General features: G+C 40.3%; 1 protein-coding gene across 1 annotated transcript in view; it reads right to left on the reverse strand.

The window, feature by feature from the left end:
* PHC2 (polyhomeotic homolog 2) overlaps nucleotides 1-14,988 on the reverse strand; it is a 2,832,203-nt gene that overhangs the window by 39,640 nt on the left and 2,777,575 nt on the right. The window contains 1 exon segment of the mRNA XM_044063043.1: nucleotides 9,791-9,944. Within this exon segment, the coding sequence (XP_043918978.1) occupies nucleotides 9,791-9,944 (154 nt within the window).

A 14,988-nucleotide genomic window follows, 5' to 3' on the forward strand; every position in this document is an offset into this window, starting at 1 on the left:
ATGAATCCTAGGATTCTGAGGAATTCCCCAGCTGAGATGGATTTGAGAGGAAGGATCTCCTCGAAGAAAGATGTGAGCATCACAGTCTTTTCTGGTGGTAGGCAAGCCATCATTTCCCTTGTCAGAATCCGACATCCTAGGAACACCTGATCTTGAGAGGGTATCACGGAGGATTTTTTGCGATTTATGATAAATCCCAGACCTGTTAGGAGGGAGATGTTGAATTGCAGGTGTTGCAACATGGAACTTGATGTGGCCTGGATAAGGATGTTGTCCAGATAGGGGAAAGATGTATTCCCTTTGTCCTGGCAAATGCCATGACTGGGGCAGACATTTTGTAAATACTCTTGGAGCCGTAGAGAGACCAAAGAGTAAAGCACAGAACCGATACTGTGCAGAATCCACTGAGAAGCGGCGGTACTTTCTGAAAAGTGGATGGATTGGAATGTGCAAGTAGGCATCCTTTATATCCAAGGACACTAGGAATGCCTGAGGAAGGATGGGGGGAGAAGGGCAGGAGGAGACAGCATCCTGAAAGAGGGAACTCAGAGGAATACATTGAGATGGGATAGGTCCAGGATAGGCCTCCATGGACCCTCTTTCCTGGGAACCAGGAAGATTCCTGAATAAAATCCCCTTCCTCTTGCAGGAGAATGGTTCCTTAAGCAAGAAGTTCTTGCAGGACTGGTGGGAAAAGTCTTCTTCTAGAAAAGTGATGACTGGAGCTGGCAGTCATTCAGGCAGCAGGGAAGTTCTGAGGATGGTGTGTGCTGACGCCCGCTTTACATCAGACAGCGGCCGGACATAAGACAGCTCACCAGAGGCAAACTCCCTGGTGTCATGAATACAGCAGCATATGAATAGAAGGAAATCAGAAAAGACACCTCACACATTTAGATATCTCAGAAATCTTGTTTAAGGACGGCATTAAAATAAATACATAAACATAAACCTATTCCAACTTTCAATCTATACACCAAAAATACCTTTTTTGGTCATTAAAGCTAACATATCCTGGGCAAAGTACCACACCTTTTCTTATTTTTAGCACCACTGATAAATACCATTTCAATTTAATTCTTACTTTTTCACAACGGTACTCTCTTTTACTATTAACAATTCACCTCTCCCCCCCACCCCCTTTTCCTCACTTAACCAACCACATTCATTCTCCTTCCTCCCTGCATAGAGCTGTACTACAAGAAAACTTCTACTGAAACTAAGATCAACCTCTAACAGATTACCTAAAAACAGCAGTTGATGCAGTGACTTTCCCTGTACCCATACTGATAAAAATCGATCTATGTCAAAGATGTCTCCTGTCTAGGACAAAAAAAAAACATCACATACAATGCCACTCAATAAAGCCGACACATCAGACTTTTCCAAATACAGACCTATTGCCATCATATCCCTTTGGTCTGAAATGCTAGAAAAATGAATCAATCTACTCGCAGCATATGCAGCACATCAGCTCGAACAAATTCTTTTCAAAAACCTAGCATGGTTTTAGACCTCACAATATAATTACCACTGCTCTCCACAACTTCATCAATGTCATTAACCCCTACAGGAATATCGATAGCCTGGTATCTTCACTATTCTTAAACCTATCAAAAGCATTTGACACGTATCCCCTAGGTTCATAGGTATGTATTAGGCTAAAAGCCCTGGAGCCTTTACAAGCCTAGCCCATAGGATTACCCTGGAATCGTGCCACCCGACCTTAGTTTCTAGTGCCTTTGGCGAGTAGAGCCACTGGAGTGATCCCCGGGGTGAATTTTCCATTTCCCATCCACTCATCAAGAGTTCTCTTGAAGAAGGCCAAGTGAGGTGCTCTGTTTGACATGTATGGGAAGTCTATTCCAAAGCATGGACAGTCTCTGGGTTATGAACCTGTCCCTTCAGCATGTTCTGTTGATTGTGGTAATGAGGTTGAGGTCTCTGGAGCATATGATGCGGAGAGATTGGGATTTCTTTAGATGTAGCATTTCTAACAGAGCTGGGTTAGACATGGCTTTGTAAGTAAAGCAGAGATCGCTTCTAAGTAGGCGATATGAGACAGAGATTAGTTGGAGTTTTTTTGAGTCTGTCCATATAGGACAAGTGTTTAAGGCCTAGGATCCTCTTCGTGAGGTACTTTTGCGGCCTCATCATCTTACTGAAGTTTCTTCCCTTGGTCTCACCCAGCCATCTCTCTCTCTCTCCTGGTTTCATAGCTATCGGACTGACAGGCAGCAAGCAGTCAAATTGAAACAAAATCCCTTCTCTTTCCTACCAGGCAACTGTGGCATCCCACAAGGATCAACTATGTCCACCTTTTATTCAACATTTTTGTAAACAAACTCCTTACTGCCACACCCCTCACAAGCATAGGTCAATATCCTGCTGACTCTTCCTTTATATATGCAGACCCATCCTACCAGCACTTCAGAAAATCACCTAGAATTTTGTCATTGTCACTGAAACTACAGCTAAAAAATTAAACTCTGCTTTTACATCCTACAAAAAGAAGTGATGCTCGTCACTCCTAAACAATACCAAAATGAAACAAAAGCTTTAAAAATAACTCCACAAACTACAACATCTGGGCATCACACAATAACCTCATATGAGGAGCACATCTCACGCCATAACAAAAAACAGAATCTAGGCTTCCTCTACAGAACCAAAACACTACCTGACAGAGGATGCAAGACAAACACTTGCATATACCTACATTCTTCTATCTTATGCTATGCTTCACCTATTACTACAAGCTTAAAGACTACACTTGCAGCTAAACTCCATTACAATACAGTACTCAAATTTGCTTCCAACCTTATGTACAGGACTCATCATTGCAAAGCCTGAAACAACGAAACCAGACTGAGCTACAAAACTATTTAACGTGCTCACACTTTACTACTGCACTCAGTTTTACACATGCACCAGAAAAATGCCCAGCACCAAAAGATACCCTGCAGCTCTACTCTCTAGGTACAGACCTTCGCTCATCATATAAGCTCTAGGTAATCACAGCAAAATCTAATAAATCAGCAGGTGACTCATACTCACAATGCATATCTAAACTCGGGAACACCATTCCGACATACCTAAAACAGACCATGAAATTTTCTACCTTTAAGCCTTTACTAAAATAATACCAGAACCACACACGGTTATGAACATATTCCTCACCAAGGCAACTCAATTCTCCTTTGTCAATTAATACTCTTATCCCTTTACAACCTCTAACCCCTTCTACACAAGAAACCTTTCTACAACGCCTAGCTTTCCTTCCTACCTTAATCCCCATTTTACATTTCAATTTCTTTTTGACCTTCCCACTTTACCCATCTCCTTCAAATACTTTCCACCACATTTTTATAACTGTCTGCAAGATAAACATCTCAACTCCTATGACAACTTCCCTTCATAAGTCTGCATACTAAATGATTTTTACTTGGAATTTAACATGTACAGTGTCACCACAGTCACTACAGAAAAAATACTTGTCTGTATCTAGCTGTCTTTATTATCTATGTAATGTACTTCCGTAAAAAATGTTTTGTCATGGGTATCTTATATCTTATCTGCTGCAGCTTTTCTCACCAGCACTCCAGTGAAAATGGGCTTTGCAGACTTGAGACTTTCCTGGTAAATAATGACAAAATAAAATAAATATACTACAGTACAGTTCATTTGACAGCAATTCAAGTTTGAACTGTAAAAGTGCATCACCTACATACAGTACCTTGAGCCTGGAAGGGCTACTGAAGGCAGACATGCTGTCCTCAGTCTCTTCAGCAGCTTTCTCTCACAGACACTTCTTCCATTTACAAGGCAGTTCAAACAAGGGACCAGTGGACAGCAGCACAGTCTACATTGTACATCTCAAGATGACAGTGTCAAAGCAAGCACACTGGCAACAGTTGGGCATGTCATGCTTGAGATCCAGTCAAAACAAGCAGTGGAAGTCCAGTTGGAGGGTTTGCAATCCATACTCGACTCTAAGCAAACAGAGTTCCCAGACATCCGACAAATTCTGGAAACAGAAAAAAAAACAAAAAAACAAGAAAGGGAATTCCCCAGCAGGATACTAAGCTTTGGTGGCTTGATCCCTGGCTTCAGACTAACAGATGTACTTTTAAGTTGGTACCTCAGACTCTAAAAATAGAAAAGAACTGAGGAAATCAATGTAATTACCATTCAAGTATTCTATAAGCATATTTGTTATACAACATGCAGAGAGAGTTTGACTTTACAAAATATTGGAGAATATATAAGAACTAGAGACAAACAAATGACATATGTGCACTTTACACAAGTGCTAATGATTGTCTACTGTTCAATACATTAAATTAGCCGTACCTTCTTCACATCTTTATCAGTAGACCTACACTTGTCTTACAGAAAGAAAATATATTGCTTAAAACTGGATAGATAGGTCACAGATGACATGGGAAAGCTTCAGATAAATGGCATTCAAATATGTTTTAGCACATAAATTTATCACAAATAACTCGAACAGGCGTTTATATTTTTTTTCAGTATTGGAATACTCTTCTTGACCACATTTTAATACAAGAACCTCTTGCTGTGAGGCGACAACGCTAACCTCTGCACTACTGTGCCACCCACTTATCGTTAGAGAAGATAAACGTCTACATCTTGTGTGGATCTGCCGTGGTCTTGCTTAACTCATTTAATCCTGAACAGCTGGAGGCTAATTAACATCCTTGCTTCCCGAGACCTTCCAAACCAGAAACCACTTGCTTCCTAAGAACTTTTCTCCAAAACATACTTCATTAGATTTATAATACATGATAAATGGTGCGAGTTACAAGAAATGTGAAATATGACAGAACTTTGGCTACACACTGATAATGGTATCAAATGTCTGACTGTACATACTGATTTTATACAGTAAGCTTTATAAAACAAAAAATGTATTTTGTTTGCCAAAAACATATTAGCGTTATGGTCATACAAAGGGTTATATCTCTGTAATTATGCAAGACAGATCCAAGGTATCAGTAACAGAATTATTCACCTGCTTAAGAGCTTTTCAATGATGTATGACAAGAGGGGCTAGCACATTGCTATGCAACAGTGCTGTCTCTATGTAAATTATGCATATAATAATTGTATAGTATTTAAAAACAATATTAATCTACTCAACTCTGTGTTAAATGCCAAGTATCAGTGGCAACAGTGCGTGTGTTAATGTTTTGTATAGGATGGCACCATTTGTCACCTGCAGGTCACAAAGCCTTTATGAAATTAATACAGTTATGAAAATATAAGTAATAGTCATAACTGCTTTATTAAAAGAATATTTACATCTCAGAATGTCTTCACATTAGTCACTATGGTTTTATTGTCATTTTTTACCAACACACACTCTTGAATAAACCACTCCCAATAAGACAATACCACACACGTTTTTACATTAACGTAAATATGAAAATGTCATATTTTTCATAGTTTTTTTGCAAACACTCCTCAAGTCCAGCTCTGCATATCCCATGCTGACAATTTTACTGCCTTGCTTAGCAAATCATGTCAGCATGTAAATGCCATCTTGCTTTCTTAGATTTTTTTGTATGTACCTTTACCAGGACTTCAAAAATCAGACTTTGAAAACAGAGTAGCTTCATTTTGGGAGTACAAGTAGTCTCCTATAAAGATGAATATACTTTTATAGGATACTCAGGAATTCTGCTTTCTTGACAACTAAACCCTTGTGAGCAGCAATGAGTTATTGGGTCTGTCATGGAATTATCCTGTTTTGCTATGTAAACTACCTTCAGAAGCACTCCAAAGGCATAGGCTGCTAATTCCAGTTATTGTTTAGGAGCCAGCATCATTCCTTAATGCAACTACTCAGACTGCACATATCGGTATGATGAAAATCATATGGTCCGGAATGCTCAGAACTTCCTTCTGTCATGCCCTACAAGAAGGCAGCAATAGTTCAACCTTTTCTTTTGGTAGGCAGGTTTTGGGTGAAATGGTGTCCAGTATAGCCCCCCCCCCCCAAAGGACCACTGCTCCGGCTGGACATAAACAATGTCTGCTTGTCTAAGGAGTAACTCAAACTGTTGAGGCAATCTAGAGTATACTTCAATGACTTACTACATCTCTTCTCAATGACTTACCACATCTCTTCCTCAGCTTATGCCTGAATTAGGCAGTTGTCAATGTAAGGGTACATGTGGATGCGCCCTTGGGCCTTAAGTGTGCTTTCACTGGTGCCAAAAATTTTGTAAAAACTCTAACCACAGCAGCTAAACTAAATGGCAAGGAGGCAATCAGGTAGTGTTGTTCCTACCCCATAATGTCAGGTCCTGCTTGTAGCTTTTAAAAACTGAAATAGACAGACACCATCGAGGTCTAGTGTCACCAGAAGAGTTGGGGAGCCTAGGAAGAGCAAGAGCACCTTCAGGATCAAAATACTGAATTTTGGAATTTTTAAGATGTTTAGTCAAGCCAAAGCTAGAATGGGCTTTCAAGGCCCCATCTTTTCTTGGTCAAGGAACAGCCTGGAGTAAAAAACGTGTAGCCTCCTTGCCAGAGGGCACTGATTTTATGGCTCTTTGCACTACAGGGGGGTCTCTAGCTGCCCCTGGTCTTTTGGGAAGTCCTATTCTCTTTATTTAGCCACACACACTGAAATCTGTACCACCTGGAGACGATCTGTAAGATCCAATGGTCTGAAGTTATGTTGATAAAACGCTGGTAAAAGGAAGCCTTCTGGCTTCTATTTTGAGGCAAGATGGGTTGGTCAAGGATCAAGGTGGGGGATCTGGGGTGTGATGAGGGAGAAGTCTGGTACAGTGACTTTCTGCTGGGAACCGAGCCATGAGGCCCTTTGTCTATCTTTGACCTGCCATTTTCTCTTCTGTGTGACACTGTTATCTTTTTGCTATTTGACTTTACTCTGCCTCAAGCTGCAAGACTATTGCTTAGATGCTTTCTAGTATACTTGGGAATTTCGGGATGAATGCTACAGTGGTGTAGGAAACATAGTGTAATAGCAGGTGTTGTCACAGAATGTGATCATAGTCCCAGACAAAAACTTAGAGATGTCTAACTCTCTCTAGAATGTGTAAAAATCTGTTAACCAGTTTACTGTGTAATTTAATTTAATCCTACTCGTGCTCAGGATTAGCTGTAACCTGTGGAACTTGTTTAACTTGCTTACTTATGTAATCTCTGTAAATAGTCTGTTTGTAATATGTAATGCTGGTATTATGTAATGCTTTATCTGCTTACCCTTGGAGCTTTTCTCCCTGGGCCTCCGCTGAAAATGGACATGCATCCAGTCAGACTATCCCAGTCAACAAATGTAAAATAAAAAAATAAAATAAAATTTATTACAGAAAGGTGTGAGATTACACTATCTAAGTCAAATGGATATAAATAGAAAAATAAATGTAAAGAATAGAAAAATTGCAAAATTCTTTTGCCTACCTAAAATTCATAAAGATCTGAACCGACCACCTGGTCGGCCTATTGTGTCAGCTTTTGGATATTTTACTTACAATCTTTGCACCATGTTACATGAAATATTGATAAAGAAAGTTCTGTTGTTACCTTCTTATATACAAGATTCATATGATTTCCTAAGGAAAATAAAAGATATATATTGGGGTGAAAATATGTACTTTATTACGGTGGATGTAGAGAGTCTCTACACCAATATTTCCCATATTTTGGGCTTGGAAGCTATAAAATTCTTTTTGAATGATAGTCCTAAAACATATTATGTCCTGGAACTGGTAGAATTCTGCTTGAAAAATAATTTTTGAATTTAATGGCACTGTTTATAGACAAGTTACAGGTACTGCTATGGGGGCAGCGTTTGCACCAGCCTATGCTAACCTGTTTATGGGGCTATTTGAAAATGAACACCTTTATAGGTTGCCTTTCTTTCAAAATAATGTTCTAAGGTATTTTAGATTTATTGATGACCTAATTTTCATTTGTCATGGGGATTGGGATACATCAGATAACTTCATTGATGAATTAAATAATAACAGATTTGGTATAAAATTTAGTGACATACAAAAAGGAAATCAGGTTAACTTCTTGGATATTTCGCTTAGGGGCAATAATGGCTTTCCCATATATACTAGTATTCATAGAAAATTTGATGAAATAAGCTGGAAAATGTGGGGAGATAGTTGCCATCCCCCATAACGTTGTCAGCCATCCCCTATGGGGAATTTTTGAGAATAAAAAGACTCAATTCTGATATTGATATGGCCTTTAGGGAGGCCTATAAAGTGGCCGAGATATTCAAAACTAGAGGGTATAACCCAGATGATGTAGAAAATAGCTTGCATAGAGCCTTTAAACAGAGTAAGGGCACTATTAGACAAAATAACTATGAAAGTAGCAATAAATATGGGACTGAACAGGAGAGAATGTTTTTTGTTACAAAGTACACTAACTTCTCTACGATTCTGTAATAAAATCATTATGGAATATTGGAATTTTATTAAAAAAGATATAACATCACTGAAAAATATAAAATTAATGACATCATATAGAAAGGGGAAAAATATACAGGACTTTCTGATACACAGCATTTATAAAAAGCCTTGTACTAATGAATTAAATGTTGTGAAGAATTTGGGAACATTCCCTTGTGGAAAATGTGCTATATGTAAACATGTTGTAAATGAAGTGAATAAAATAAATGGCAAAATTTTTGATACAAAAGGCAAATATACATGTATGAGCAAAGGTGTTGTGTATGTCATATTCTGTGATTGTAACAAATACTATATTGGAGAAACAAAAAGAATGCTAGCAGATAGGATAAAAGAACATATTAGAGATGTTAAAAATAATAAAATCACTAGTCCTATTGCTGAGCATTTTAACTCAGTACACCATGGAAATATTGAGAATATAAAAGTGTCTGTTCTGGAACATGTTCCATTATATTATAATGATGTTGATAGGCATAAAAATATGTTAAGACAAAAGGAATGCATTTTGATTATGAAATTTGGGACTTTGCATCCACATGGAATGAACAGAGAATGTAACTGGCAATGTCTTGTTTAAGACTATGACTTTAAATATATTCAAGCTATGTGATTTGATAGTTTAATTATGTAATTGATTGATTACTTGTTTTTTGTATATATTGCAAGTGTTTTATGAGTTTTACTGTTTTACTCTGTAAAGGCTGTTGGCGAGGCTAGAGAAGGAACTGTTCAACGAAATAAATTTTATTGGAAGGTAGAGCTGGGACTCACTGATAGTCTTTGTTGTTTATATATATACATCTTGCTTGCTGTTGTTTTAATATAAAATAAATAAATGTCTGCTGCAGGCTGGAGTCTGACTCCCGATCTAACTTGTAACTTATACATCCCCATGGCTAGGCTGATGTAATCTTACCTTTGTCATCTCTGTGAGGTAACATCTGTCCACACCATTTTGATTCTTTCTTTCCCCTTATCAGGGACCCAACCATCCTTATCAAACATAAAAAGATGAAGGGAATGAAAGAGATGAAACTGTTTTTAAAATAACTACACGGGACAGTGGTGGGAGGTACCTTGGGAGTGACACTTGCGTCTCTTGCCATTACCTGGCCTTGTCTCTTACCAATTGCTTTAGTAACTTTGAAAACTGGACCCAGACCTTTAAAAGTAAGAAATGATGACAAAGAATGCATGTATACAAGCAGTTTTTACAGCAACTTGATAAATACATTTCAAAAGAACTGTTCTTCAAATTAAAACTTCAAACACTGAGCAAACAGCACTATAATTTACCAAACTACCTTTAACTGTTTCTTGTGTTCTTGACTGGTGTTATTTTGTAAACCATTTTTTCGGGATCGTCTTCTCCCATGTCTGGGGCCATTTGTTTTTGGGGGAAGTTTACTTCTGTCAGGGTGGAAGAGACCCACCCGTTTTGTGCAACCTACATTGTACCTGCAAACACAGAAAAAATCATTATTTGGTGAAATTTGTTTTATGATCATCCAGACTTTGGGGTTAATAAAAATTTGAGCAACAATTTTATAAAGTGCTCATACAATATAAATCACAATCTGGAAATAATGGTTACATTTCCCTACTTGTTTTTAGTGGTTGCAGATGACACTTAAGCTACAATTTTTTTACTGCCCTACTGGTAATTTTAACAGTAATTTCCCTGACAGATGCACCTGCACTTTCTTCCACAAGGCTTATTACCATTAAATAGGGAAAAAAGCGATATCCTTATATAAAGTACAGCTCTGTACACTTACCATAAATGTAGATGTTCAAGTGTATTCACTGTTGCAGTCATTACAATTGGGTAATCTGCTGGCAGGTTGCCCTCAGTCGGCCAGAATATCAAGTCTTGGGTCCTGCGTCAGTTGCTGTCTCCTCTTCCATGACGTCAGGTCATCAGGGGTATAAAACAGGCAGCCAACGCCATTTTCTTTAGTTTTTCTTGCCCCAGATGTCAGGTGCCCCCCCCCAAATGGGGAGCAAAGATATATATATATATACACACATATATATATATATATATATATACACATATATAAAACTACAAATACATGCAATAGTCACAACATAAACTTTACCTTCATCTAAAAGCAAATACACCACAAAGGTTGTAGAATACAGTGAAGGAAAGAGAAGCTGTAGAATAAAGGGGGATGGCGGGTGGGTAACCCAGACTGCAACAGTGAATACACTCGAACATCTACATTTATGGTAAGTGTACACAACTGTACTATGTTCTTCGTGTTTCACTGCTGCAGTCATTACATTTGGGTAGTATCCCAAAGCTATGGATGGGAGGCTGGAACTAAATAGCATTAGGAGCGGCTATAAGGCCCTGAACAGCAGTGGCAAAGCCTGCCCTGGACTTAGAGAAGAGAGACACATAATAATGCTTTGTAAAAGTATGAACAGAACTCCAAGTAGCAGCTTTTAGAATGTCTTTGGTTGGCACCCCTCTGAGAAAAACTGCTGAGTTAGATGCAGCCCTGGTGGAATGTGACCTAATGCCCTTGGGCACCGGTTTACCATGATACAAATAGCAGAAACGAATGCAGTGGCTTATCCACTTTGAAGTAGTCTGCTTCAAAATAGCCTTTCCCTCTGATCCTGCAGCAAATGCCACCAGTAGCTGCTCAGACTTTCTTAGAGATTTGGTCCTGTTTAAGTAGAATCTTAGTTGTCTGTGTACGTCCAAGGAATGCAGAATCCGCTCCCCCTTGTTCTGCGGATTTGGGTAAAAAGTTGGCAGGTGAATAGTTTGGTTAAGAGCCACACTGGATACCACCTTAGGCATAAAGGAAGGAATGGTCCTGAGGGACACCCTGTCTGGGTAAAATATAATAAAAAGCTCCACAGCCATGAGGGCCTGTAGTTCTGAAACCCTTCCTGCTGAAGTGATTGCCAGAAGGAAAGCTGTTTTCCAGGATAAAAACTTTATATCTGCAGTAGCAGCTGGTCCAAATGGAGGCAGGGTGAGCTTTTCCAAAACAAAACTGAGGTCCCATGCAGGAACTGGTGATCTTCTGGAGGCCTTAAATTTTTGGCCCCTCTTAAGATACTGTTTTAGTAGAGGATGAGAAAAGATCAGCGGCTCTGTGTTGCAATGAGCCGAGATGGCAGAGGCATGGATTTTTATTGATGAAAAAGATAGGCCCTTGTCAAGCATCTCAGTCCGGTATTGTAAAATCTTAGGAATATTTGGCTTTGCTGTGTCAGTTCCTTGTGCTTGATTCCAAGCACAGAATCTCTTCCATTTATCAGCATAGGATTTTCTAGTACTAGGCCGCCTGGCTTCCAAAATGACATCCATCACAGATTTAGAGAGGTGTTGTTTGAATAACTACATGATCAGCCAAGCTGCCAGGTTCAGAGTTTGGAGCTGATTGTGCACAATTTGATTGTTATGCTGAGACAGTAGATGAGGTATTTGAGGCAAGTACCAAGGAGGAAGTTTAGACATATTCCTTAGGATTGGGTACCAGTGCTGGCGAGGCCAGTCCGGGGCAATTAGAATCATTTTTGTATTTTCCTGTCTGACCTTTAGTAGGACCTTGGGAAGAAGAGGCAGAGGAGGAAAGGCGTAGACTGATAGGTTTTTCCAACTGAAGAATAGGGCATCCATTTTCCATGCTTGTCTGTGATAAGTCCTTGTGCAGAATTTGTCCAGTTGATAATTCTGGGGAGAGGCAAATAGATCTATGTCCGGGCTCCCCCATTTCTTTTTTATCATGCTGAAGTCTTGTGGATCCAGTTTCCACTCGTGAGGGTCCATAAGGTTTCTGCTTACGTCGTCTGCCAGAGTATTTTGCTTTCCTGGCAGGAACTGAGCTTGAAGATGTACTTGGTAAGTCAAGGCTGTGTCCCACAATGCCATGGCTAGTCTGCAAAGGGGGTAGGAATGTGTGCCCCCGTGCTTGTTTATGTACCACATAACCGTGGTGTTGTCCGTCTTTATCAGTAGTTGTCCTGGATGAATTAAGTCCTTGAAGGCTGTCAGGGCATTCTAAACAGCTAACGTCTCTTTCTTGTTGATATGCAGATGCATTTGTTTTGGGCTCCATATGGCCTGAATGCATCTTCCCGCCAGGTGGACCCCCCAAGCATAGTCTGAAGTGTCTGTAGTTAGGGTTTGGTTGGCAGGGGGTAGAGTGAAAGACCGTCCCATGTTCTGGTGACATGTCTCTGTCCACCAAAGAAACTCCTGCTGTAGGCAGGGAATGAGAGGAATCATTGTTTCCAGACTGTAAAAATGTTGACTCCATAAACTTGTAGTTTCCTCATATGCAGTCTTGCATATGGAATCAGTAGAATGCAGGATGCCATGAACCCCAAAGCCTACAGAATTTGTCTTGTAGATAAAGTACAGTTCTGTACCTACCATAAATGTAGATGTTCGAGTGTATTCACTGTTGCAGTCATTACAATTAGGTTATCCTGCTGGCAGGCTACCCGCAGTCGGCCCGAGTTCCAAAGTCTAGGTCCGGCGTCGGTTGCTGTCGCCTCCTCCCGGACGTCAGTGCGCCAGGGGTATAAAAGATGCAGCCGACGCCATTTTCTTCAGTTTTTCTTGCCCCAAATGTCAGGTGCCCCTAAAACGGCAGGCTAAATTATGCCAATAAACATGCATACACAAAAAACAACTTTTCCTTCATCTACAAGCAAATACACCACATAGGTTGTACAGAATAGAGAAGTACAGATAAGTCCCAGCAAGGAAAAGAGGGATGGTGGGAGGGTAACCTGGACTGCAACAGTGAATACACCCGAACATCTACATTTATGGTAGGTACACAACTGTACTATGTTCATCGTGTTTCACTGTTGCAGTCATTACAATTGGGTTGAATCCCAAAGCTAAGGTTGGGAGGCTGGTGCTAAATAGGATTAGGAAAGGCTATCAGGCCCTGCAGAACTGCAGTGGCAAAGCCTGCCCTGGATTTAGAGTAGAGAGGTAAGTGGTAGTGCTTTGTAAAAGTATACACTGAACTCCAAGTTGCAGCCTCTAAGATGTCTTTGGTTGGTACTCCTCCGAGGAAGGCTGCTGAAGTGGCTGCTGCTCTAGTTGAATGTGGCCTAATGCCCTTAGGCACTGATTTGCCAGCTGTGAATAGCAGAAACGAATGCAGTGGCCTATCCACTTTGAAATAGTCTGTTTCGAGATAGGCTTTCCTTATGATCCTGCAGCATATGCCACTAAAAGTTGTTCAGTCTTTCTGAAAGCTTTGGTTCTGTCCAAGTAGAAGCGTAGCTGCCTGTGAATATCCAAAGAATGCAGAAGTCTCTCACCCTTATTCTGTGGGTTTGGGTAAAAGGTAGGCAAATTGTTTGGTTAAGGGCCACACTGGACACTACCTTAGGCATAAATATAGGGTTTGTCCTCAGAGAAACCCTTTCAGGATGGAAAATGATAAAAGGTTCGACAGCCATGAGTGCCTGTAACTCTGAGACTCGTCTAGCGGAGGTAATTGCTAGGAGCAGAGCTGTTTTCCAGGCTAAGAATTTTATATCAGCTGCAGAGGCTGGCTCAAACGGAGGCAGTGTGAGTTTTTCCAAGACATAGTTGAGGTCCCATGCAGGTATTGGTGCTCTCCTTGGAGGTCTTATGTTTTTGGCCCCTCTGAGGTACTGCCTTAGTAATGGATGAGAAAAAATAGGTGGTTCTATATTGTAATGAGCTGAAATGGCAGAGGCATGAATTTTAATTGATGAAAAGGAAAGGCCTTTATCCAGCATCTCAGTTAAGTATTGCAAAATCTGAGGAATATTTGGAACAGTCGTGTCAATACCTTGTGCCTGGTTCCAAGCACAGAATCTCTTCCATTTTTCTGCATAAGATTTTCTGGTGCTAGGCCTCCTGGCCTTCAAAATAACATCCATCACTGCTTTAGAGAGAGGTGTGTCTTGAATGGCTACATTATCCGCCATGCTGCCAGGTTTAAGGTCCTGAGTTGGCTGTGCAGTATCATACTGTCTTGGGTCAATAAGTGAGGAATTTGAGGTAATGTCCAAGCTGGGCATTGAAACAAGCTCTTTAGGATTGGGTACCAGTGCTGGCAGGGCCAGTCTGGGGCAATCAGTATCATTTTTGGCTTCTCTTGTCTGACCTTGAGGAGTACCTTGGGGAGGAGAGGCAGAGGAGGAAAGGCATATACTGTTAGGTTTCTCCAGCTGAAAGACAGAGCATCCACTTTCCATGCTTGCTTGTGATAAGTCCTTGTGCAGAATCTTTGTAGTTGGTCATTGTGAGGGGAGGCAAATAGGTCTATGTCCGGGCATACCCAGATCCTTGTTATCATGCTGAAGACTTGTGGATCCATTAGGTTTCTGCTTAGTTCGTCTGCCAGAGTATTTATCCTTCCTAGCAGGAATTGAGCTTGCAAATGTACTTGGTAAGTCAGTGCTGTGTCCCACAAGTTCATGGCTAGTCTGCAGAGGGGGTAGGAATGCGTGCCCCCCTGCTTGTTTATGTACCACATGA

Source organism: Protopterus annectens, chromosome 2.part1, assembly GCF_019279795.1.
Source record: "Protopterus annectens isolate FY-2018-M chromosome 2.part1, PAN1.0, whole genome shotgun sequence".
NCBI classification, from domain to species: domain Eukaryota; kingdom Metazoa; phylum Chordata; order Ceratodontiformes; family Protopteridae; genus Protopterus; species Protopterus annectens.